The 27,962-nt window shown below is 32.9% G+C and overlaps 1 protein-coding gene across 1 annotated transcript; it reads right to left on the reverse strand.

Annotated features, from left to right (window-relative positions):
* On the reverse strand, positions 1 to 26,706 carry LOC134259639 (uncharacterized). Its single transcript, XM_062742238.1, has 17 exons — positions 26,545 to 26,706; positions 25,898 to 26,160; positions 25,175 to 25,231; positions 18,425 to 18,460; positions 18,278 to 18,316; positions 17,576 to 17,614; positions 17,347 to 17,382; positions 17,119 to 17,163; positions 16,089 to 16,154; positions 15,913 to 15,987; positions 14,169 to 14,253; positions 13,612 to 13,809; positions 7,735 to 7,884; positions 7,172 to 7,343; positions 3,687 to 3,793; positions 2,034 to 2,183; positions 1 to 14 (listed from the first exon to the last, which is right to left on the reverse strand). Exons 2-17 carry the CDS (start codon positions 26,129 to 26,131, stop codon positions 1 to 3), a joined length of 1,503 nt encoding a protein of 500 aa, XP_062598222.1. The 5' UTR covers positions 26,132 to 26,160; positions 26,545 to 26,706.
* Between the last annotated feature and the right edge of the window lie 1,256 nt (positions 26,707 to 27,962).

A 27,962-nucleotide genomic window follows, 5' to 3' on the forward strand; every position in this document is an offset into this window, starting at 1 on the left:
CTACAGTTCTGCAGCTAGCAAACAATGTCAAGTCTCAAAATTTATATGAATGGATACTGAGTCCGTTTGAATTTAAATACTTGTAATATCCTTTTTATTAATTATAAAGAAACTAACTTACAAAATGTAAGGGACATATACATTCATATGATTGTTGAAAAATTGCAAGTAAGCCAATACAATTTATTATGTTTTTTTTTTCTCATTTCTAAACAATTCGCAAAATGCTTATCCTCATATTAGGGGTAATTTCTGACAATTTAGTTTTTTTTTATTTTTTAATTTAAATATTTTTCACTCATAATTATCATTTCAAAGAAAATTTTTGCATGTTTCAATATCTAACAACAATTGTATATAATTTAAAGTACTATATTTGACTTTGTAATCCATTTGAGTTTGAGCAATTTTTTTCTCGAAAATTGGCAATTTGTAAATCCCAATATCTCAATTATTTATTATTTCCCAAGCTCAATATTTGGCAAAGATAATGTTTAGAGTTATTTTTGTACAATAAAATCAAAAAAATGAATTTCAAAGATTGGTCTTGGAAGATTTTGGGCATTAAATTTGTAATACTTTTGGCAATTCTTGAAAATTGGCATCATGCCAATTTTCAAGGGTTGTCTGCCCTTTGATATATTGCATATTTGATTATGATAAATGTCAATTTTGAAAGAACATAGTCTTATGTTTTTCAAAATACCTTAATGGAAATGCGAGTTTAATTTTGAATAAAAATAAATCAAATGTGAATTTTACCATTTTTCTTGAATTTTTTAAGTGCATTTGCACTTAAATGTGCAAAAAGGAGGTGGTGCTGCCTATGGCAGCCATGTTCAATAATGGGATTTTTTTTGGTCATTTTTTAATAACATATTATAAAGTCTAACTACCCACCAAATTTCATTAAGATATGACAACCTTCGATTTGGACAGTTCTGCATGGTTTTCTCGCGGACTGACTCTTATGTTATATTATTATATATACTAGAAAAAAACTGAAAGAACTAAACGAATACGACTTAGACTTTTTTCAGGTTTATGGATTTATGTTTTTCTGCAGACTAGTATTTTCAGTATTTGATTGATTAAAAGCACCATTATGCTCAAGTTCGAGTAATACCTTATAAGCGTAGGAGATGGAGATAACGAACAGTATTCAATAACAAAGTCCATAAAACAATACAAAACAGGAGCAGTGCAAACATGGAGCTCCAAAACATCAGAGGTGGGATCAGGTGCCACGGAGGAGTGAGCATCCCCTGCACCCGCTGTGTGCTCATTGTCATGATCTGATAAATATGGAAAAATCTGTTGTGAATTCAGTGTATAAATAATGTACTAACAATTAGTATGAAAAACGTTTGTCAGCATGTGACTCAATGATAAATTGTATTTGCTGACAAGGTCATTGTATCGACCATAGAACTTACGAAATGATGAATTTAAATGAGATTGCTGATATTGTTGTTTCATCAACTTGCTTGTTAATAATTTACCTCGTTTCAGAAATTGTTCATACGTAGAGCATGCTCTTACCTATCGAATTAACTGAGATATATACAATGCGTATGCAGGTGACGAAGGTATATTGCTGCAGGAGGAAGGGAAGTTGACGATAGAAAAGTTATTCATCACGTTTATCACATAACTTGGTTGTTAGATTACCATTAACGTCTTTTTTCAAGTAAAATATCCAGGTATGAAAAAGATATGTCAGACTCTGTGGTATCTTTTATCTCGAGCTCTCCTGGATATATCGTATCGACATAGGAATGGAATTTACCATTTTTAATTGACAATACGTCGTCGATATAACTGAATGTCGAGTTTAAGTACACAGAAAGTGTTTTCTTCATTTCTTCATTTCACGCATAAGATTTTGAACAAGTTCTCCTTCATATGAATGTGTCTTATAATTGACGCTGGGCGGCGAACGAGAATCCAAGCCTGGCCTGTGTATTACGAAGATAAGGTCCCACCACTAGGCTACCGCGGCCGGTCTTATTGATATATATTGTCTCTCTTACCTGAATTAAGATGGGGAAGACAAGGCTCCTTCACTTTGATTCCTTGTATTACTGATACTCTTGTATTTGGAGCCAAGTTTCGCAATGGATAAATCACTCCGTTTATTGTATATCTGTGGACAGCCTCTTTCAATGGCCCCAAAACCTTTCCTTTAAAATGAAGAAGGTAAAGTACATTTTATGGTACGATTAGCCAAATGTGACCCCATTGCCCAACTTTATTTCCAAAAGCACAGTGCAAAGATTAACAATATGGAATACAACATGTACAAGTAACACATTTTTTAGTATAAAAAATGTTACCTAACAAAAATTTTTAAGTCATGATAAGGTAACATTTATGAATACGCAGCACAGTTAAGGTTACAAATTGAAATATCGGCGATATTTTAAGATAAAAAATACATACTTTATTAGGAAGGGCGATTCTTTTTAGAACTTCACTGATATAAGAAAAATGTAATGTGGTTTAAATCTACATGTTGGGGACATTTAGATATTTTTTTAGACTTGTCACGTGATGTCGACGTCAGATGATTTTAGCAATTATACTTGCAGTTTAGAGGTCGTCCATAAATTCCAATATTGCAAGGGTATAACCAAGTTAAGAATCTTTGTTTGATTTATAATCCTTTTCAACACTATATGTAGTTTAAGAAAAGTGCTACGGAGCTATAAAGATTCCCTTTTTTAATTGCTAAAATTTTAATTGTTGGACGGCAGGCTGAATATTTTGCTGGTCAACTTCATTAAATAGAGCTATAATTGATTTATTTGCAAGATTTCATGAGGTTCGCAGCACTTTACAAATATCTTAATTTTTCTTGAGTTTATGTAAAATATTGACAAGATACATTGAGGGTATGCCCTTGCAATGAATCGATTTATTATGGCCATTTCATTAATTTTTCAGTGAATCTGCATACAAAAACACGACAGTGTCACTAGTCTGGAGAATGTACGGACAGCTTATATATGAAATACAAAAATAGACATTGCATCCAAGTTTACGGCCTTTTATTTCATTGCAAATAATATTTTATTTGAGAACAAAGACATTTTCTGTGTACAAAATGTGACTTGATCAGCCTCTCACTGTGGACAAACTGCGTCATTTTTGCGAGATGACGTCACATTGACAAGTGCATTGCGATCAATGTATCGTTTATATACTGTTGTGTGGTATTTAACAAACGACAAAACTTCATGTAGCAGTAAGTTTGTATGTAGTACACATTGTACAGCTATCCAGCTGTTTGAAATAGCAAATGATTTCATTTTATGGTATTTTGAAGACCTTATATTATGTGTAACGTCATAGTAAACATTTCCCGTACAAATTAGGCCCCGCCTCCTTACTTTAACCTTAGTTGTGCTGCGTACTAATGTGAAAAGCGAAATCTATTATCCATCTACCAGAATCAACCTGCTTCTTCACTGGATGACCTCTGTTTGTTGAACAAGAACAGCGTTAACGTAAAATTATCAGCAACGATGAATTTTAGTTTTTGTCAGCAAGAACAACACATAATCAATAATTACAAAACATTATCAGCAAAATTTAGGATTTTCAACACTGTTTATCTCGTTGTAGAGGTAGAATGTCAATAATTTTAAATGCGGGAATGTGATTATTATATCACATTAACGTACCTTGCATGTTTTCATTAACAAACGATACTCTACTTCCTGTGGTTACGCCGTATGCTTCATGTCTTTTACCAATATCTGTGCTGCTGGATCGACTAGGCATTTCCGGTCTAAAAAATCAGAATTTTCTTCTTTGAAAAGTACACAGAACTAGGTTTTATTGAATAAAACTCACTGGAGATAACTGATACTGCAAATAGAATAAGATTTTATTTTTGTTCTATGAGTAGTTATGATGTACTTAATGCGCTTCTTGTTTTTAACTATATGGCTCATTTTGTCTTTACATGTCTTCCTAAAATATATAAAATACGATTTTTTGTTTTTCAAAAACATGGTTACAAACACAACAAATTTTATTATACAATTAAAATATATTAATTACAAAACCAAATATCTAATTATTTTTATATCAACCATTGGAAGATCATATCAAAGGTTCCCATTTTCTGAAACGTTTGTAAATTAGGGAATAACTCTTGTTTTGTTGAGATTCGTTATATGAAATAAGTCAAAGAGCATTGTGTTTTTGCGTTCTTCTATCATGACGTCACATGAAAAGAAGCCACTCATTAATGCTTCTTTTAATGCTTCAATCATCAGTGCACTACCCAATCAAAACGTGTTTTCAAAAAATATGCATTAAAATAAGATATTTTCCCTATTATGCTGGTCTTTATTTTCACAATTCATCTGCAAAATTCTTGAAGCGCATTGCATTTTAACACGAACATGCATTGGTATACTTTTTCAAATTAAAGAGTGAGTAAAGGTTTTTGGATTTAATTACTAAGCACTCCCCTCCCGCCCTAAGCAAAAAATAATCGTAAATTATTAAAGAGGTTTTGCAAGCTCACTTTTACGTGTACATGTACGTGTAAATTACAAGTAAGAATTACACGTACACGTTAACATTTTTGTCTTGTTTAGCAAAGTACTTGTAGTTGTAAGTTATTAAATGTAAAAGTGGTTTACATATAAAGATCATCTGAAAAAACAATGATTTTAATACGTATATCACCGTTTTAAATAAACATATGCATGTACTTATGAGAAGAAAATGTACATATTTCTTATAGGTCAAAGCCTGTTTCGAAAATCTAGATGTTGTGATTTTAACTGCCTATAAATTAATATTTTTCAATTACTGACGTTCAGTTCTTTCAACGGTATTTGCATTAAATATTCAGGTTTTAGAAAAACGCACACTTTTTGAAAATATAAACAGCAGTTAAAGAATTATAAGCTTCAAGTTTAGACTTACGTGTACTTGGCATTCTACACGTAACCTGAGTAAGAGGATACGTGTAGAAATTCGCCATTAGCAAGAGTGATGACGTAATGCACAGATTTCTGGAGCTACACGTACACCTACGCGTACACGTTGGTTTGCTATATAATATCGATGAAATATACGCAAGTGAATTAAGGCTAAATATGGATATTTTTATGCAAATAAGCTAATGAAAATTCATAATTTGTATATTTTATGTGCAGAGAAGGTTCAAATTGATTTTCTGATACATACTCAGTACCCACAGTTTATCAATGCAAGTGCACATTATGACGTCATATCATGACGTCATTGTTCTCTCCCATTCAAGGTATTAAATCATATAAACAAAATCACGTCGGCGCAAGGGCCTATCCTATCTAATTTAAAATAAACAATGTATAATATTCAGGTGAATATTCTTAAAATTAATAAAATTGCTGCACAAATCCTATGCACTTTCTCAATTGATAAAAATTTTAGGAAACTTTCCCTGGACAGTGAATTTTTACCCTGTTAAAACTTAAAACTGCACGAATAGTAAGTAACCAATTGCACTGCCGACATTTGTGCAGCAATATCTTAAATCTTTGGAATATCCTGCGTCTTTTGATACCTTGTTTCTGTAAAACAAAGTAATGTATGCCCTTGCGCCGAAGCGATTTTGTTGATGTTTCTTATACACTTGTGTAGTACAGGTCGATGACGTCATAATATGACGTCATAATGTGTACTGGCTATCGCATGTCGTGGGTACCAAGAATGTGTTAGAAAACAAGTCTTAACATTTTCTGTGCAGTAGGTAGAGCAATTATGGAATTTAATTAGATATTTTGTATAGAAATTTCCATATGTAGCCTTAACTCACATGCGTATGAAAATTACGAATAATGTTGAAGCTCAAAAGTCCATTTTATTTAAAGTATAACTCTTGCCTGGTTTCTGACTAGATGAAATATTCAAAGAATATTAATTTTGCTTATATGTCTAACATATATATAGATGTAAGAAATGTAAAAGACCATATTTTTCTTTCCGCATCAGGAACAACAACTTTGAATAGAAATGTTAAATGTATTTCAAAACTAGCATGGACTATATTTTTGGCAGAAATGTGGCGTATGAAAATATCTTTTTTGCCTCTCAGAATTATTGCAGAACAATGCATTTAGTTATAATTTTAGCTAATTTTTTTATAATCAAAAACTTGAAGAATCTTTAAAATGTAATTTAAGGTTCATAAACTCCCTGCTCACTCATATGAAATTTTTCTTTAACTTTTATGATTTATAAAGGCAGATGTATATGATGAATAAAATACAAACAATTATAGCATGACTTGCGGGGCAAAATTTGACAAAAAAGGCACTTAAACTTGACAAATTTATAAAGAATTAATAGACATTTGTTTCATTAAGAGTTATCTCTCTTATCAGCGTATCAATGTACCTTAAATTTTTAATAAGAGACGAAAGATTAAAAATATAACAAATGAATATGATTTCTCAAACAAACTAGAACTATGTTATCTTTTAAAAGTTTCCAATCTTAGTACAGATTTGAGCCAAAAATCTGTATAAAGTGTTTTTCTTCTCTCTCTCGGTTAACGATCAAAACTTTTTGTTTTTTTAATCATCTTGAATTTTACTGTGACAATTTCTCCAAGTATAAAAATAAGAAAAAATTAAATATAAAAAGTATTTTAAAATAATAAATATATGCAAAAACATTAAGTAAAGTAGAGAAAATTCGGATTAGCCAATATCCATTTTAGTTAAATTATTTCTCTCAATTTAGTAATCTTTTGGACCCTATTTGGTAGTATCTTTTATGCAAAAAATCATATATTTTGAAATACAAGTAGGGATCGCATGATTAGCAACAGTAATTTCTTTTTAGTCTTAATATCCATAGAAAAGATAATGACCCTGACCTGACCATGCCTTTAATATAAAACGGTCAGTTTTAATCTCACTGGTACCAGCACTTAGTGATATTGTCTTCTTGATTCTGTAAAATTTTATCAATTTTTATATGTAAGAAATATGAGAAGAATACTACGTTGAACAACATTAAGCCAAATCAGACATAAAATGGACCTATTAAATGCATCAAATATGAGACAGGGCACCATAGAGGAGTAAGTATCCCCTGCCGACGGGTCACACCCGCCGTGTGCTCCTTATGATTTGAAATGCATTGAGAGAATACTTACCCTTTTCCACCTTTCATCATTATTCGCTGGAAGACATGGTTTCTGTTATATTTATTGGCCATATAGCATGACGTACAAAGGTTTCTAAATTTACAAGTGACGCATGTCCATCGTGTACCAATTATAGGCTCTTCATTGCATCCATTGCACATGAAGTTGTCATGAATTTCATCTTTGAAAAGAAAAATTATTTTCTAAAATAGTGATGAATTTAATGAAAAATAAGGCTTTGTTTTTATATTTAAATGTGGATTTCTCACATGCTCAAACGTGGGAAAATCTATTTTAATTAAACTACATGTATATGCTTCAATGACTATGAAGATTGCATAATTATTTTTGCAATGCAAAAAAAAAAAAAAAAAAAACTGTCTGTCGCAGATTCCAAAACAAAAAGATAAATGGCGTATAAGACCACATTTTAACAAATAATTTACTAATAGAGACTTTAATATAACATCGAAAAATTTGAAATACTCAGCATTCGGATTAGCCAAGTTTCATTGTTTATGTACATTACTGTGCCTTTCTTAAATTTGATTGAATGGAAAAGGATATAGTACTTGTATTGTATACGAGCAGCTCAAATTTCAATGGTCCAATAGCACATAACTCTCTTTGTCCATTGTCCCACTGTACTTCCACATAAGTGTTAAGTTGATTGGTGACCAAATGAGGTTTGTTGAATCTATCTACATACTCTTTCCCAAAAGCTACATAAAGAGGTATATGAATACTTAAAAAAATATGACAAAATGATATTGTGTTCCTTTATATCAATTATATTTCTACCATCAAAATTCTAGGACACAATGATTTAATAATCTACAATACTGATCTTCTTGCATTGAAGGAAATCAACAGTTGTTTAAGGATTACTCTATTTTGTCTTTTATTTGATTACAAATTAAAGGTGATTTGTACATTGCTGCACATGTTGAGTGCATATTATCAATGATTTATTTCTTATGCATATTTATCCGCTGCAGTACAACTTAGTACACTGTACTTCATAAAATGTAAGATTTTTTAAAAGTTCTTTTTATGCTTTTAGGCATCATAGCAGGCTAATGATCTACTCCTATAAGGATATGTTTTACCGAGAAAACGTACAATGATCTTTTCCATTTCGGTAATTTAATTTGGTGTATTCTATTTCTATGAAACAAAATAAGACACAGAGGAAATGAGACTGTGAACATGTTTTATAAAGATAAGACATTGAAATATATCTTAAATCTTGATTCCTTGGGATTTTTATCGCCAGAAATGGTTGAAATTCTTTCTTTCAAAAACTAATAATCTGGAATGTAACATTTCATAGACATTATGAAAAGACAATCAAACAAACAAAGCAAACGATGTTAATAGACGAAAGGGGGTTATTGGTTACAAATTTTATTATTATTTTGATGGATAATACCAGAAGAGTTCAGCAAAAAATGAATCATAATCAGCAGAATTTATTCAAGGTTCAAGGTAGCGATCAGTAAATTTTGGCAAACGATCAAATGCCAATATTGGAAAAAATTGTACTTATGTGAAATAACGTTACATATGGAGGTTTCTATACGAAAAACCTAATTAAAACCCATAAGGACCGCACATGTGGTTCCAACAACAAGGAATCAAAACTCTGTTTTGTTGATATGTTTTATTACCTTGGAAGGGAAAGAACAATTGTGTCATATACATCTATAAGATTCATGCTCGAAGCCTTAAATTTCACCCTTTGATATGTATTATTCCATATTTCTTTAAACATATTGCCCATATCCGTCGCCCACATCAATATTTCGATATATTGATTAATATCCTTTATAATATGAATATCATATTTCAAAACCTTTATCGGCGATTTATTTGTTGTTTCCTGAAATCGACTGAAAATTGATGTCTATGCATCTTGTAAGAAAAAACAGGAAAATGCACAAATTCATTACATCAGAATTAGCATTTGTGACGTCAAATTTGAAAAATGATTTGTATGAATTTGTTGCATGGAATATCAATAAATCGGAAAGAATTATTTTTAACTTCTAACATCAGTTCAATATTTAAGAAAATTACAGGGCCAAATTTGTATAGAAACCGAATCTTGTTCTTTGAAATGTCTCTCTATATAAAGTATATAACTTATGAACTTTTGTTAGCTCATTTGCATGAAACACTCATATCTAACCATTTTTATACCCGCACTTTCTAAAGAAAGTTCGGGTATATTGTTGTTACTCATGTCCGTCCGTCCGTCCGTCCGTCTGTCCGTCCGTCCGTCTGTCACACTTTTCTTCCCTGAACTCCTCCTACATTTTTCACAGTAGCTTAATCATCTTTTGGGAGATGGTTGGGGGTGTCATGTAGATGTGCAGTAAGGTTTCGGAATTTTGATTTTGCCCCAGGGGATCAAATGGGGGTCGAAAAATGACGTTTTTTATGCTAAAAGCCCCGTCTTCCCTGAACTCCTTCTACATTTTACTCAGCAGCCTAATCATCTTTTAGGAGATGGTTGGTGGTGCCATGTAGATGTGCAGTAAGGTTTCCGAATTTTGATTTTGCCACAAGGGTCAAATGGGGGTTGAAAAATGACGTTTTATATGCAAAAAGCCCCTTCTTCCCTGAACTCCTCTTACATTTTATTCAGCAGCCTAATCATCTTTTGGGAGATGGTTGGTGGTGTCATGTAGATGTGCAGTAAGGTTTTGGAATTTTGATTTTGTCCTGGGGGGTCAAATGGGGGTTGAAAAATGACATTTTTTATGCTAAAAGCCCTTTCTTCCCTGAACTCCTCTTACATTCAACTCAGCAGCCTAATCATCTTTTGGGAGATAGTTGGTTGGGTCATGTAGATGTGCAGTAAGGGTTCAAAATTTTGATTTTGCCCCGGGGGGTCAAATTGGGGTCGAAAAATGACGTTTTTTATGCTAAAAGCCCGTCTTCCCTAAACTCCTTCTACATTTTACTCAGCAGCCTAATCATCTTTTGGGAGATGGTTGGTGGTGTCAAGAAGATGTGCAGTAAGGTTTCAGAATTTAGATTTTGCCCCGGGGGGTCAAATGGGGGTCGAAAAATGACGTTTTTTATGCAAAAAGCCCATCTTCCCTGAACTCCTCTTACATTTTATTCAGCAGCCTAATCATTTTTTGAGAGATGGTTGGTGGGGTCATGTAGATGTGTAGTAAGGTTTCAGGATTTAGATTTTGCCTCAGGGGGTCAAATGGGTGTAGAAAAATGATGTTTTTTATGCAAAAAGCCCCTTCTTCCCTGAACTCCTCTTACATTTTATTCAGCAGCCTAATCATCTTTTGGGAGTTGGTTGGTGGGGTCATGTAGATGTGTAGTAAGGTTTCTGAATTTTGATTTTGCCCCGGGGCGTCAAATGGGGGTCGAAAAATGACGTTTTTTTTATGCAAAAAGCCCCATCTTCCCTGAACTCCTCTTACATTTTATTCAGCAGCCTAATCATCTTTTGGGAGATGGATGATGGGGTGATGTAAATGTGTAGTAAGGTTTTGGAATTTTGATTTTGCCCCGGGGTGTCAAATAAGGGTGGAAAAATGATGTTTTTTATGCAAAAAGCCCGTCTTCCCTAAACTCCTATTTCATTTTACACAGTGGCCTAATCCTCTTTTGGGAGAGTTCACTCTTTTAAAATTTTGGTAAAACATCAAGGTCAAGGCGTAAAAAATCATAGCATGTTGGGAAACATCTTGTTATGGGTAATGTACACTTGAAATGTGAAAGTCGTATCTCTTCTCAATCAAAAAGAAAAATCAAAATTATTGAAAAGTAAGTTGAACTTCAAGGTCAAGGTCACAGAGTCAAAAGTCATGATAGATTTGGAAAGGTCTTATCACAGGTAATATGAATTCTCTTTCATTTATCTTTCAAAATGATCAATTTAAAACAATTAATTTGTTCATGACAGTAGGTCAAACTTCAAGGTCATGGGTAATAAAAATCATAGTGTATTTAGAATGGTATTGTCCCATTAAATACTAATACAAATGTTTAATATAAAAGTCCTGTCTCTTCTCATTCAAAATATATGACTATGATGACCAAAGTTAAACTTATTGTGACAGATGGATAGACTGACAAACAAATAAGATTTAATGTGTCCTACCTTTAGCAAAAATGGGGGACAATAAATGTCCTTGCTGTTCTTGAGAAGAAGATTTATGTTGGAAAAAGTCCCCTGCATATTTACATGTAATTGGTTGAAATTGGCTCAGTGGTTCTTAATTCAGAAGTTAAGAATGTGAAAAGTTTGCAGAAAAACAGATGGACGACACAAAACAGTACATTTCAGAAAACAGTATGCTTGTAAATAGTTAATCAAGGTGCTTTGGGTAGCAAAATGAAGCTAAACTGGTATATCTAATTCATCCGCAGCACTTAGTATATTTTAATATGCACAACCTTTTCAACTCTTACAATAATTATTTTCAAAATATTTATATCACCATGTCTGATTCAAGGGAGAACTTGAGATATGACCAGAAGTATATCTGTTGAATATAAAATATGTACATGTATACTGTGGTTTTTTTTTAGTACCGGTAATTTGTTTGTTTGTTGTGACAGCAACTGTTTTGGCAGCTTTTGGCAAAGGTTGAAGTTTCTCAAATGTAAGTCAAACTCCAAGGTCAAGGTCAAAGGGTCAAAATTGTTGGTATCAAAGGGAAAGTCTTGTCACAAGGAATACACATGTGAAATAAGAGAGAAATTCCTAGTACTTCCTCACCTGTTCAAAAGTCATTGCCAAGGTTAAAGTTAAATTGGATTCAACTCTAGGGTCAAGGTCAAAAATATTTATACCTGTTGAAAGTTCACAATGATTACACATGTTAAGCATGAAAGTCCTAGCACCAACTGTTCAAAACTTAAATTAGGCCAAGTTTAAGGTATTTTTCTTGTAAAAGTGGGTCAAACTCCAAGGTCAAGAGATCAAGAGGTCAAAATTGGTGGTACCCATTAAAAGATTTTGCCAAAAGAAATTTACCTATGAAATGTGGAAGCCATGTGTATAGCCCAATCCACTTAAAACTTAAATATGGACAAGGTTAAAGTTTCTGTGAACAGGCATACATGTATAAACACAGGAAACAAAATATGTATATATAGTCAAATGGAAAAAATTTCTACTATTATGGAGTCATAAGATCATTTGTCATTTCAGGTTACAGGGTGTCAGTGGCTAGGGAGATCAGACACCCCCCTCCCCCTTGAATTTGCAGTTATTTAGATAAGACTATAATTTACTGAAGAGAATACAAATGAATTTTGACATCCTCCCCCATAGAAAACAGGGACCCCAGCATCATTGTTTTTATTATTATTTTTTTATTTGCTTCTCGGGAAATTTTGGGCTGGATTTTTTTTTTTGAATGAGGTGTGACCCCCCCCCCCCCCTCCCCCCATTCCGCAAAAAAAATTCTGGATCTACTTCTGTAATAGTGTATATACTGAATGTCGGCAACGGGAGATAACTTGACAATGTGAAATTTGTCGACTGTGGCATGCGATGGTCTTTGACCCTTTTTGAACTTCAACCTAACCATTTGTATTTATTTATTCTTATGCAATCTATACTAAATCTTGTACTTACCGAATGTCATAGGTCGTGACAACGAATTCATGAAATATAATCCATATAATCCAATTAAAACACAAATGATTTTAACTGACCACACTGCATCGTCAGCATACATGTGCTAAATAATCTCATTCATTAGATGAAGTATGAATCGGCCGAGGTGTGCCGAGTGGCATTATCTAAAAATATGATAATGGGTGACGCAAACCCAATGTGAATGTAGAAATTTTCAATAAGATGTTCACACGTAAAACTGTTTAGTACAAGAACAAATTTCAAACTATCATAATAAACGATGTTTTAACATAACTTTGCCATCTAGGTCTATTTTAAAAAAAAATGTGTGTGAGAGAGAGAGAGTGTGTGTGTGTGTGTGATGGTGAGGGGGGGGGGGATAGGCATTTACAAATCATTGGGCTGTATTTTCAATGTTTTTTTTTTTCCCTAAAATAATATTTTATGTTATTGAGAAAGTAAATTTAAAAAGTTCCAAATTATGGGCAAAATATTTATCAGAATCTAATTAATTAATTTACTTTATTAATTAAATTCTGCTATTTCAGACTGGTAATGAATTAAGTATACAAAATACATCTATGAGGCTCATAGATCATATGGTCACCTGAAAATTTTATGCTCAATTTGACGAATACATGTACGGAGATAATTATAGAATTATTTTGACTTTTCCTTGGAAAGTCCAATATGAAGGAGTGTGTATTTAGAGGCAAACACCTTAGTGCGGGTATTACTGTCTCATGACAGCATCTAGTTGAACTTTAACTCGCTTGCGAATCATTTGAAATCTGATGTGCTGAAATTCTTTCTATGAAATATGTTTTACCATTCCCGGATTTCCCTCTCCTAAACACAGCAATTTTTGTTATTTGTTCTTTCGTGTACTCCCAAACTTCCGGTAAATCTTCCTCAAAATCTACACAGATGACCGTTCCAATGTAGTCCCCGGGAACAGCTGTCAATTTCTCATGATCATAATTTGGTCCTTTTATGACACGCAAACCGCGCTTAAGCAATTCTGGAACTAAGCGGTTTTAAAATATGTTGTAAATAAAAGCCAGACATTTGATGTGAGCATAATTTTCTCAATATTAATTAATGAAATCACCAAAATATGAAATTCATCACTGAATTTCAGACGATGAGATCTATATCTTTTTCAAATATTTGTATGAGGTGATCCTATTATCTAAGATCGTATATTTAACCGAATATGTTAAATTTTTGAAAGTATATCTCGAGGGGTGTCTACAATAAAGTTCGCACAAAATTGCTGAGGTATTTTCAATAATGATCATAATGCAAAATGTTCTAGATATTATTTCGATAAATGTTAAAATATTGAAATATAAAACATTCAAATTGATGAAATGGATTGTTTACCTTTTTCTACATTTTCCTTCAACGTTTTCCCGAAAATGTTTATTCTATGAAAAGGCTTTGGTAATCTTTCTCCAGTTAGACTTTCCTACGTAAATAAAAATTTATGATAACAGCAAAAATAAATGCAATATCAAAAGAAGGCAAATTGTATTAAAAACATAAACAAAGAAGGATTTCTCCTAAAATTATTTCATGATATGAAGTATATCTCTCAGTTAATTCCATTCTCTAGAGCATGCTCTACATATGAACAATTTCTAAAACAATGTAAGTAATTGACAAGAAAGGTCATTTCGTAAGTTCTATAGTCGATACAATGTCCCCTTTAGCAAATACATTCTATCATTAAAGCTGAACACTTCTCGTAAAAAAAGGCATAGTCCACCATATTTTCCGTTCTCCCTACAACCCCTTTGTAAGGAGCAGATTGCTTATCAGTTCCATGAATTTCGATGTAGAGATCCGACTAGTGTAGACGTATATGTTACACTGCCGTGCTACTCAGTGGCAATGAAACTATCAAATTTACGTATTTTTTTCCAAAACAAGACAAAAGTATCAGGAAAAGTACAGGTCAGTACATTAATTACATACAGAAAATGCACATAAAACAAGGAATAAACGTGAAAACCTAAAACCACGAAAGGAGTACTACATGTCATCCACGAGTTTCGAGTGTACAATCGGGTGTAAAGAAAGCGAACGGTTTATATACCCGTCTGACAGTGCCTATTTATGAAATGTTTCAGCTTTAAGTTAAATACTGACCGACGTTTTTCATACCAATTGTTAAATCATTATTTACATAATAGATCGTCGACATATACATTAAAGCTGAACACTACGCGTAAATAGGCATAGTCCGCCATGTTTCTCGTTCTTCAACGCTCTCTCTACAACTCGTATATAAGGAGCAGATCGCTAGTCAGTTCAATGTATTTCACTATAGATATCTGAGGAGTGTAGACGTACATCTTACAAAGCGTGCTACTCAATATCGATGAAATTATCAAATTTTACGTATTTGTCCAAAACAGGAAAAAAAGTATCATGGAAAATACAGGTCAATACATTATTTACGAACAGAAAGTGCACATAAAAACAAGAAATAAACGCAAAAAATCTAAGACCACGATAGGAGTACTACATGCCGGCCACGAGTTTCGAGTGAACAATCGGGTGTAACGAAAGCGAACGGTTTATATACCAGTCTGACAGTGCCTATTTATGAGAAGGTTCAGCTTTAAGGTTATTTCTCCATCATGACAAGGAGCACACGGCAGGTGTGACCGTTCAGCAGGGGATACACACTCCTCCATGACACCTGATAAAACTTCTGGTGTATTGAAGTTCAGTATTTGCTCTTCTCATAAGTTTATATTGTTTAATGGACTTCTTAGCTTACATACTGTCCTTTATCAACCTACATTTAATTTATGACTTATACGTAAATATGGAACAGTATACGGGTGCAAAGTTAACATGCTCCATTAAAGAAAATACAGAAAAGGAGCAGAGAAAACACGGACCTCCAAACAATCAGAGGTGGGATCAGGTGCGATGGAGGAGTAAGTATCCCCTACTTACACCCGCCGTGTGCTCTTTGTCATGATCAGAAATTAACAAAAATTGTCGACTAGTCAATGTGTACATAATTGCCTAAGGAAAAGCGTGAAACATTTCATAACTGGGTATTAGATTGATGCCAAATAATTCAGAATCTTTTGAAAACAGTAATTCTAACCCTATTGTCGCCGTCTTCTTTGGCGTCGTCTTCTTCCTCAGAATGTTCGCTCTCTGTCCCAGATGTTTGATCTCCCTTAAAACAGATAAAAAGAAGTGCATGTCAAATTTTGATTTACAATTTCTTCTTGGCATTTCATAATTATTGTTCTATCTATAAAGTGAAAAAATTCTTACACTTTTCCTTGGTCTCTCATCCGATCTGGCAGGGTCTACTGGTGGGCTGGGCAACAGCCTATTAACCTAAATTGATACAAAATCACATAAATAAATCTCCACAAAGGAAATATAGTCGATATTTTTAAATATCTCAAATGTCAATTATATTTTCTAAATTCGTGTAAACAGAAATGTAAGTGAGACAAAATCATCTATATCAATTTAATAACAGTTTACAATTAGACGAGGTAAAGATGAGATAAGTATTGTAGTAGTTTTTTAAAAAGATCTCGAGAATATGCTCTGTCGTGATTAAGCTTGAATTCCCTCTCTTGCTTTACATTTTGTTACTTTAAAAGTACTGAAAGATTCCGTGACTGGTCCTAAAACCTTAAATCATATATCAAAAAAATAAATTTATTGGAAGTTTTTAGAACAGTTTATTTGAACAAATATCCTAATTAAATAAGAGAATTATTAGTTTCTTGATTGTTTAACTTTTTTTCATAACAATTCTCAGTTGTCCTCCCATTATATCCCGATTAAACGGACAGTCAGATCTCATTATATAACAGGACCCAGATATTGGATAGAGATGGAGGGAAATTCGGGAAGTTGGATGTCCCAGAAATCAGAAGTAGTTTTGTCTAGTTATTAAAATGGAAAAATGGGATCACAGTCTTACTTCGAGCGACTAAGAACTTCAAACGATGGAGAGATTTGAGTTCTAGCAATCCTGAGGCACTTTACAAGGTAAGACAAAGCATTAACCATTGACACTTCTATTATGAGATTTGATTCAAACATAACATATTTTAAAGATGACATTATTATTAACCATCTCATAGTTTTTGAATGTTAGGAATTGCGAAGGTCATAGTATGTATATTTTTGATACATATACGAAATAATATGGAAAGATAATCTTGTCAGATTATTAGAATTTACGGAAAACACACTTTCTAATTGGTTTTGTAGCTTAGTATATCTGGTAAATCTAATACGAAAATATCAAGAGTTTAATATTTCTGTACTTTAAGTGACTTACATGTGTATCATCATACTGTGTTGACTGATCCACTTTTTCCAAGGACTTTTTAAAAAGAAACATAGTAGAAAAATATGATGAATGTACAATTTACATGCATTACCAATATAGATAAGCAATGTTGCAATCATTAAATCAATAACATTATTTTAGCAATATACATAGACAACGATAATTTATGTTTAAAACTCCCATGATACAAGCACTACCCTCTGATAAAATACTTACCTGACAAGATGTAGATTTGTCTTTTAAATTTACTTTCTAAAAACAACAAAGCAAATTATGAACAACTTTCAAAACCACTCTATGAAAGAACAAAGCTTATTAAATTACGTCTTTACTATAAGAAGTTGTCACTGATAAGATTGAATAAATTTGCAAATATAAAAATATTTCAGCATAAATCAATAGAATAAACATAATTATTTTGTTACGATTCGTATAATTGGTTTACCCAATTAGTATTTGTCTTTTTGTTCTTTGTTTGACCAACCTACAAACAAAAACATGTTAAAATAAGCAAAAAAGCAAACTCCTCGGAGAAAATAAAAAGGTCTGTCACGTGGTCAATTCTTGTGAAATCCGAAGAGCTTTTCTAAATATTTTGATCACTGACCAACCAAATTTATTTTCCTAAGCTTTCTTTTTATATATTCACATTTGAAAGAGATATTCATATATAGATTTTGAATTAACATCCAGTCGAAGATTAAGTGAAAGGCGTTAATCAGCTTGGTTACGTTTGAAATTTTGTATTTTTTTTTTACTTAAGACATACTCGTATATTTAAATGAACTGGCGAAAGTAACATCAATTTATGAAGTAATTATTGTACTGCAAGGTTAGGTAATGAACGAACAATTCCTTTGGAAATTTTATGAAGATGTAAAATAATTTGATCTTTGAATGTGTCTGTATTTTTTTTTTCGTGCCAGTACATCAACTTATATGGTCTCATCTCAGGAACATGTTTCAACGTCCCACCTTAGGTTTGCAACCCGCTATGTAAAGACTATGACTCCTTACTCCTAGACTGCAGAGTAGACTCTCTACCACTGATCTACGCAGGTATGATGCGTTTACAGTTTTGGTACATACAGCATGTGACAGTAAAATCTATTGGTTGAAAATACTGGAAGCTTTAACATGTATTTACCACATCCGTTTCTGTTGCTTTATCCTTGCGCTCGATTTCCTACAAAATTAACACAATAAAGATAAATCGTTGCTTCTTTTTTAATGCACAAATGCTACTGCATGTATATAAATAACAGTTAAAAGGGACGGTTTTCGCACTATTTACCAAAGTTTCTGTTACTTTATCCTCAGTGTTTATTACCTGTAAAATGAAAGAGCAAGTTATAAACATTTTTTTCGCGGCATTACTGCAATAATTATATCCGATTGTTCGTAAAATTAATAAAAAAATGTTAATTCTATTCATTTTTTTACAGCATAAGTTATCCAGAAATATATTGAAATAATTTTTTGTATATATATTACAGAATAAAAATGGTTTATTTAGCCATTACCGAATGTTTACATAAAGGTCTGCAATGATTGCTGAAAATCTATCATTTAGTTTTCTGTTATTATACATTCAGTTGCCTTTCGTTATTTTTATATGCATGTAGTCTATGTTCAAATCCAAATTAATTGTGATAAAATTGTTTCCAAGAGATCTTAAATCACTCATAGGAAATGAAATGTAAAGGCAAGGAAGAAATGAAAACCCCAAAAGTTAAGTTATAAGTTTTTACACTTTTCATACAGAATAAGTCCGATTTAAGGTACATGATGTTTTAATATTTCTACACGTACTGATCTTGGATACAGGTAAACATGTGTTTTTTAAGTTATGATTAGAGAAGAAATGTTAAATAATAACGACTCGAGATGTGTCAATAATTTGTTTATAGTTAGAAAAAGAGTTAAATATCCTAACAACTATATAATCATTAAATCCTTACAGTGTTGTTTACTTTAAGCCTAAAGTATCATAAATGGCAAAAAGGAGACACCCTTGTTTTATCCACTTTGATTCGCGCATGGGCAAAGCGGTAACTTGCGCGCGTTAAAACCGGAGAGGACTACTTTTTAAAAAAATTCAACACTGAAAACCTACACCATTTCTTTTATGGAACTTATTCAATTATATGTCGAAGGTTTCCATCACTTCTCCTATGCATATTTGAGATATATTTGCAAAAAGATGTACAGTAAAGCTCGTTTGGTACGAACAGGATATTGCGAATTCACAGCTTCATATAGATTTAAATAATTCTTTATACGTATATAACGAATTACGAATGGAGCATAGAAATTTTGAAAGTCCCTGTGATATCGTTATAACCGAGTTTTACTGTATAGAATTATTCTGAAAGAAAGCAATCATTAATCTTGCCTTAAAGATTTTTTTTTTCCAATTTTCAGAATGTGTGAAAAAAAGTAATGATATAGATACACAACAGCGTCATACTAATTTGAAATAATTGGGGGAGGGACAAAAAAGTTACGTAAACAACAACAAACTGTTAAACCAAGTATATAATCAATTCTGAAACACACTCCGCTTAATCTGTTTTCTTATATAACTATTATGTTTTGTTACGTTGCTTTGGCATTAGGTTCAATTCTGAACAGATGCAATGCTTACTCAAACCTGTCTGTACAATGAAAACTATTTCGATTGTAATGATTTTGCTTTAATCTGAATGTGTACTTTATTCGAGATTGTTCTAAGAGTCCATTATCTATCGATTCTGAAGATATTTAACGCTACCTTAGTGCTTCACCTAATATTATCAAAGATATTGAATATCAACATTCATTTCTCAAACACATGCCTTATTTCCCCAAAATTCAATCAATTTTAGGAAATCAATCACAGATAGTTTCTATAATGGAGGAAAATACTTCATCAATGATTTATTTTCCTTAGTCTTTGTTTTTTATAATGTGAAACCGAAAGTTGACTTAATTTTAAAACGTTATTTAAATAAAAGTATCCATTAGAAAAGGACTGAATTCTGATTATCGGAGTATTACATTTCATTACCGCAACGTAATATACATACATTTTTAAATTTGAAATAATTTATATATTTTTTTAATATAATCTTTAAGAAAACCTTTGCCTGGCAAGATCAAATGAGATCGATAATGTTGACATCAATTTTCATATACAGTGCGATTGACAAATATCTATGTACATGTATCTAGTTTTGGAATTCTTAAATTTGATTATTTGTCATTAGTCATTTGTATTATTATTTTGTGTGATAGTACACACAGTACTCTGAAGACGATATTTTAAACAAGAGGCCCAGGGGCCACATCGCTCACCTGAGCAATTGGCTAGGAAAAAACACAGATCAGATCAGAACTGAAAGTAACCTGGGTGGGGGGGGGGTGGCTTGAATTTTACACCCCCCCCTAGGGGGTCATGATTTGAACAAACTTGAATCTACACTACCTGAGGATGATTCCCAATAAATATAACGAAGCCTGGCTTTGAAGTACTTGAAAAGAAGATTTTAAAAGGTTTCCCTATGATCCTATGTAAAACTTTCATCGGCCGTTTTGGCCCCACCCTACCCCCGGGGGTCATGATTTGAACAAACTTGAATCTACACTACCTGAGGATGATTCCACATGCGTTTCATCTTTCCTGGCCCAGTGGTTCTTGAGAAGAAGATTTTTAAAGATTTTTCCTATATATTCCTTTGTAAAACCTAGATCGGCCATTTTGGCCCCACCCAACCCCCGGGGGTCATAATTTGAACAAACTTGAATCTACACTACCTGAGGATGATTCCACATGAGTTTCATCTTTCCTGGCCCAGTGGTTCTTGATAAGAAGATTTTTAAAGATTTTCCCTATATATTCCTATGTAAAATTTTGATCGGCCATTTTGGCCCCACCCTACCCCCGGGGGTCATGATTTGAACAAACTTGAATCTACACTATCTGAGGATGATTCCACATGAGTTTCATCTTTCCTGACCCAAAGGTTCTTGAGAAGAAGATTTTTAAAGATTTTCCCTATATATTCCTATGTAAAACTTTGATCGGCCGTTTTGGCCCCACCCTACCCCCGGTCATGATTTGAACAAACTTGAATCTACACTACCTGAGGATGATTCCACATCAGTTTCATCTTTCCTGGCCCAGTGGTTCTTGAGAAGAAGATTTTTAAAGATTTTCCCTATATATTCCTATGTAAAACTTTGATCGGCCATTTTGGCCCCACCCTACCCCCGGGGGTCATGATTTGAACAAACTTGAATCTACACTACCTGAGGATGATTCCACATGAGTTTCATCTTTCCTGGCCCAGTGGTTCTTGAGAAGAAGATTTTTAAAGATTTTCCCTATATATTCCTATGTAAAACTTTGATCGGCCATTTTGGCCCCACCCTACCCCCGGGGGTCATGATTTGAACAAACTTGAATCTACACTACCTGAGGATGATTCCACATGAGTTTCATCTTTCCTGGCCCAGTGGTTCTTGAGAAGAAGATTTTTTAAAAATGTTATTAATTTTTCTCTAATTCATAATTATCTCCCCTTGGAAAAGGGCCTGGCCCTTCATTTGAACAAACTTGAATCCCCTTCACCCAAAGATACTTTGTACCAAGTTTGGTTGAAATTGGTCTAGTGGTTCTTGAGAAGAAGATGAAAATGTGAAAAGTTTACGACGACAACAACGACAACAACGACAACGACAACGACAGACAACGGACAAATTTTGATCAGAAAAGCTCACTTGAGCCTTCGGCTCAGGTGAGCTAAAAAGGATATTTTGCCTGACAAAAACTTTATAGTTTGGTAACCATCATTCATAAACTGCACTTATTTATGTTTCAATATACCCAGTACCTTCATCACCTGTGTACGGGGTTTGTGACTGTCAGTTGATCTGACATGAAAGAGTGTGCTATGACTACAAAACATATGGACATACTGAACATTATTCAAGATCAATAGCCCTAAAACAATGCAAAACTGGAACAGAGCAAACACGAACCTCCAAAACGTAAGAGGTTTTAGGCGATCAGAATTTTCAAGAATGTTTTGTCGTTTCTTTAAATTGTTATGAATTTTTGGAAGTCCTTTCGAATAGGTAATCACAAGGGGAATACGATCACATTGCGTTTTATTTTTTCCTGTAATTTAGCAGATCCGAGAGATTGAGCTGGTTAACTTGCGTGAGTTGTTTTTCTACATCATTACTAGAATATCCTCGTTTTCGCAAGTTCTTTTTCACTTTATCACGCTGGTAATGATTGTTTTCTCTTTGGAGCAAAAACGACGTGCTCTAAGACCGAGACCGTACCGAACGGAATTGAACTTTTTGTAGATTCGGTATGACTGGAGGTTTTGTTAAGGTACATAAGTTTGTTAGTTGGTTTTCTGTTAAAATATGTTGTAAGAAGTCCCTTTTCCAGAGAAATAGAAACATAAAAAAACTCTGTTTTTATTTTTGAAAAAAGCAAGTCAAGCTGAATGTTAGGGTGTACATTATTAGCTGTCATTTGGAAAGAAGGATATGGAAATAACGAACAGTATTCAATATCAAAGTCCATAAAACAATACAAAATAGGAGCATGGCAAACACGGACTTCCGAAAATCCGGGGGGGGGGGATTCAGGTGCCATGGAGCAGTGAACATCATCTAACGACCGGTCACACCCACCGTGTGCAGCATGTCATGATCGGCATCTTACGAAAAGATCCCTCGTCAGTTCAGTGCACAAATAATGGACTAACAATTAGTATGAAAAACGTCAGTCATCATTTGACTCAATGATAAATTGTATTTGTTGACAATAGACCATAGGACTTAGGAAATGATGACAACGCGACTGCTAATATTTTTCTATCACCAATTTGTTTTTCGATGATTTACCTCGTTTTAGAAATTGTTCATATGTAGAGCATGCTCTTGCGAAAGTGAGATACATAAACTCCGTATGCAGGTGATAAAGGTGTATTGCTGCATCAGTAAGGCAAGCTGACGATAGAAAGGCTAAAGTCATAACAATTATCATAGAGCTTGGTTGTTAGATTACCATTCATTTTTTTTCAAGTAATATATTCAAATATGAAACATTATTTTCATACCCTGCGAACAATTTCTAATACGAAGCAAACAATTGACAAACAAGTTGATGAAATAAAAGTATAAACAGTCTTGAAGGTAAATTATAGTCTATCATTAAGCTAAACGCTGACATGTTTTTTTTTCAATTTTTAAAGGACATTATTTACACACTTAGTTGTGAGCTTTTTTGTGTTTTTTTTTTCTCGAAAATGGACAAAGAGCACATGGCGGGTGTGTCGACAGGGGTTGCCAACATATTCATGGCATCTGATTCAATGTATGATGTTTTTGAGGTTTATGCTTGCACTGCTCCTGAATATTATTGTCCTAATAGACATTTCAGTTTGAATGCTTCTCATCATCACCGTGTTTTATTTATATAAACAGGGAAAAATTACCCGTGTATATTTTTCATGCTTTCATCTTTCAATTTATAATGTTGTATTTTCTTTTAATAACTTTGTTTCTAATAATGATTATACAAAACTCTCACGTTAGTTTGTTTCAATTCGAGATTATGTTAAATTAAAAATAAACAAGATATATTTGTGACACACAGATGCCCCCGTTTAACAACATTGCGAAAATCAAACTTTTCTTAAATGCAAAGTTAATATATTGGTACCGAAATTAGGGTATTCTCACTGGAAATACAACAGTGAAATATGAAAGTAATCCAAATAAGTACAGAAATCTCCAAGGTCAAGGTCAAAGGATCAAGATAATTTGTATCCAATGAAAGGTCTTGTCACAGAAAATACATATGTAAAGTATGGACTCCCTAGCCTTAACCCTTCAACAGTTATGGTCAAGGTTACTAATTTCAAAAAGTAGGTTAAGGTCAAAAGGTCAAAGGTCTTGTTTGCAAATGAAGAGTCTTGTCACAAGAATGAAATATGTACCGGTAGACTATGAAAGCACTAGCCCTAACCCTTTCAAAGTTATGGTCAAGGTTTACTTTTAAAACTAGGTCAACCTCCTAGATGAAGGTCAAAGGGTCAAAGTTCTTGATATTCAAGGAATGGTCTCTTCACAAGGATTACATATGTGAAATATGAAATCACTAGCCCTTAGCGTTCAAAAGTTATGGCAAATGCTAAAGTTTTTTTCATAAGTGCGGAGATCTCAAAAGTTAAGGTCAAAAGGTCGAGGTAATTGGTATCCAATAAAAGGTCTCGCCACAAATATATAGATAACAAGGTTAAGAAATTAAAAAAGACGGTCAAACTGAAAGGTCAAGGTCAAATTGTCAAAGATTCTGCTATCAAATATTCTTTCTTTTCACAAAGATTAAAAATGTAAAATATAAAAGCACTAGTTCTAAACTAAAGTTATCACAAATGTTTACGTTTTGAAAGTAGGTCAAACTCTAAGGTCAAGGTCAAAGAATCAAAGTTCTTGGTATCCAAATGAACAAGGATTACATTGAGAAGAATGAAGCCGTATCCGTATCCTTCTTCGTTTTAAAGATATGGGCAAGTTTTAAGTTTTTTCTTCAGTATGAAAATCTCCAAGGTCGAGGTCAAATGGTCTAGGTTGTTTGTATCCAATGAAAAGTCTTTCCACAAAAAATATATATGTTAAAAATAAATGTCCTGGTATATACATGTACTGTTCAGTAGAAGATATGGCAACATTAAAAGTTTGGAAAGTTTGTGCAAATTTTGTTCAAACCCAAAGGCCAAAGCCAAAAAGTCAAATTTGTTGGCACCAAAAGAAGCATCTTGTCACAAAAAATACACATATGAAACATAAAAGTCATAGCTCCACAAAATCAAAAGTTATGGGCAAGTTTTTGGGGACGAACAGACGGACAGGGCGACAGACAGACGGAAGGACACGGCCAAAACTATATACCCTCGAAACTTCGTTTACGTTTGCATAAAAGAAGAGAAAAAAATAATCGATTTCTTTGTTATTCTGTTTCAGATGTCTGCATACATACTTTTCTTTCTGGTGTTTCTATCTTATTGGTTTTCTGTTTTCCGTTCTTTCTCTTTTTCTAAAAGAATTAGTTATTGATTAATTAAAAAAATATTTGTTTGCATTAAAGAGTTATAGATTTTGAAATCAATCAGAATGCACTTCTATACATGAATTTTCATTTGGGATATCAATTATCAGAAAATGCATGCATTGTTAATAATTGTCATTTGTTTTCACCAATTCATGTTGCAATTGATTTGTACCATCCATAACTCATAAATAAATGCTGCTCGTGACATTTTCAAGCAAATAATCTTTTTTGGCAATATCATTTTCCTTATTTCTAAAAAAAAAGCTTATAATTGAGACTTGTTAGATCTAATGAGTAACCCGTTTTCAAAAGAATGTTATTAAGCTAAACAAATATATTTCCTTATTTATCCACAGCCAAAATGGGGGAGAATTACACATTTAGGTTTCCACAACTCTTTTGTCTTTAAAATACCTTACTCACAAATTAAAAAAATCAACCACCTTTAGCCTTCTTAAATGTGGTCTACATTTAACTATAGAAACTCCGAAGAATTTTCGTTAACTCATTTCCCTATTCCTTTGATTGAAAAAGATGTCTTTCTTTAAATCTATTGAAAACATAGAATCTACAAATAATCTCGAGCATGTGAAATGCTTTATATATCATATCAATCAACTTTGAAAAGCATAAATAGAGTCGATTATTTACATAATCCAGCGGTCCTGTTTTAGGAAAATTGGCGATACTGTTATGTCTTTTGTTTGCACTTCTTCGTTGGCAAGGAAAACCCCACCTGCAATGCCATTGAAATACCCATCTGCAAGAGCAATGTACAACTCTGCTGTTTGTCTTTAAGTCGTGGTGGAAGATTGGTCGATGCATGATTTCTTTTCCAGATTCTGGCTCTTTGTCCTGAAATAGTTTCTTTCCGTTTCGCTTCATTATTTTCTTTTAATTGGTTTTCATTCACCCTATTACGTATCATTACGTATCATTACGTATTGCTACAAAAATAATGAAAATAAAAAAAAATATAATACGAAATAAATTTAATTCTTTGCATTTACCGTTTGTAGCTATATTTGCAAAAGAGGAAAACAATGCAATAGTTGTCAACATCTAAAATATCTGCTTTTAAACTTTTTTAAAAATATCGATTTAGCATTTACTAAATACGTATTTCAAAGAAAGTATGGTATCCATATAAATAACTCAAATAGACGTCAAAAGAAGTTTCTGGCTGCAGGTTATGCTGTGCTTATAGGGATTGCCGCATCCCTATCTTTATTTTTTTTTTAAACATGTATGATAGACCTTCACCCTTTTTAAACATTGGCTTAAAACAAAATTGTTACTTACAAAATTGTTGCATTATCCACCCTTCATACTTCCGATAGATCTTTTATACACAAATTTGCATTAACAGGAATTCAAAGCATGCGATCCTGCATGTTCAGAAGGTAATTCAGGGTAATCATGAAAATACAGAAAGGATAAAACAAAGTCGATGAACAGTGCGCGAATTTGAGAGAACATGTCTAGTCAAGTTAGGTTACGAAGAAGTTAAAAATCAAAGAGATCTTGGTGCAATCAATATTCAAAAAATCATGTTTAACAAGATGACACATTTAAACAGACGAACTATGCCGATCCAATTGATTAATGAAATGGAAAATACAGTACGTGTACACGTAGTTGATTGCAGACATCAAAATAACTAATTCGTAGTAAAGGTATATTAAGGAAATTGAAGAAAATTTTAGATATTATTTCCGATAGATGAGATTTATCTAACTGGGAAAATTAATTGAAAAAAATACCCCTCTGGCAATAAATAATTTTAAATTCGTTTTCTAGAAATAGCTTAAGATTTAAGATCTTAGTAAAATTAAAGCATTATTATATAAGACGTGCTGGTACTTGTTGAAGAAGTTGTAAATTTAACAACCGATAAAACTCTATGACTATACAAACATTAAGTTACAAAAAAATATCTTATTTTAATAAGAATTGTATGTGACTGTTATCTACGCTAGTTTGTATCATAGTACTTCTAGCAACCAAAAAATATCGATATTTCATTAAGAGTTTTAAAAGAATTAGAGCTGTGATAATACGCGGGTAAGGGTGTAACAAAAAGTGCTTCAATTTTAATGAAGGACAGCCACTAAGCGATTTCAATAAAATGACACAGTTAATGACAATGACACAGTTAAATGCAAACTTGTTGAAATGAAGACAAAATCTTAGGTAAACAAAATATGGATAAGTATATCTCAGTTGCGGTAAATTTTATCTAAAGAAGATCTAACCGGTGAAGATTCTTAAAAAAAAAATTACTGAGTTGTATCAGTCGAGAACAAAAATTCTTAAACAAATGTCATCCAGAGAATGGCCTCATTGAGGCCCAGTTTTCATTCCGTTGAATTATTGATACAACAGTTTTTCTTTTGATGTCTGATTGTCTTGCCAAAGCCCGATGGTCTGACACGCCAAAGTCCGATGGTTTGTTTTTTTGCAGTAAGAAAACAAAATTTATAAATTCATCCTCGCATACAGTTTAATGAATTTGCTTATTGCTTGCACCTTGCAAAGGTATTAGGATTAGTCCTCCCGCATCACACTATGATTAGAATTAGTCCATGTTTCACACCAATCTGAGAGGTTTGGACTAGTCCTCGTGCACTAGTCGAGATGATTAGAGTTTGTCTTGCACCAGACAATATTTAAGTTATAGTTGTTACACGCTTTTTAAAGTATTTTTGTTTTGCAC

Source organism: Saccostrea cucullata, unplaced genomic scaffold (genome assembly GCF_032062105.1).
Source record: "Saccostrea cucullata isolate Sc308-1 unplaced genomic scaffold, CSIRO_AGI_Scuc_v1 ctg1911, whole genome shotgun sequence".
Classification (NCBI taxonomy): Eukaryota; Metazoa; Mollusca; class Bivalvia; order Ostreida; family Ostreidae; genus Saccostrea; species Saccostrea cuccullata.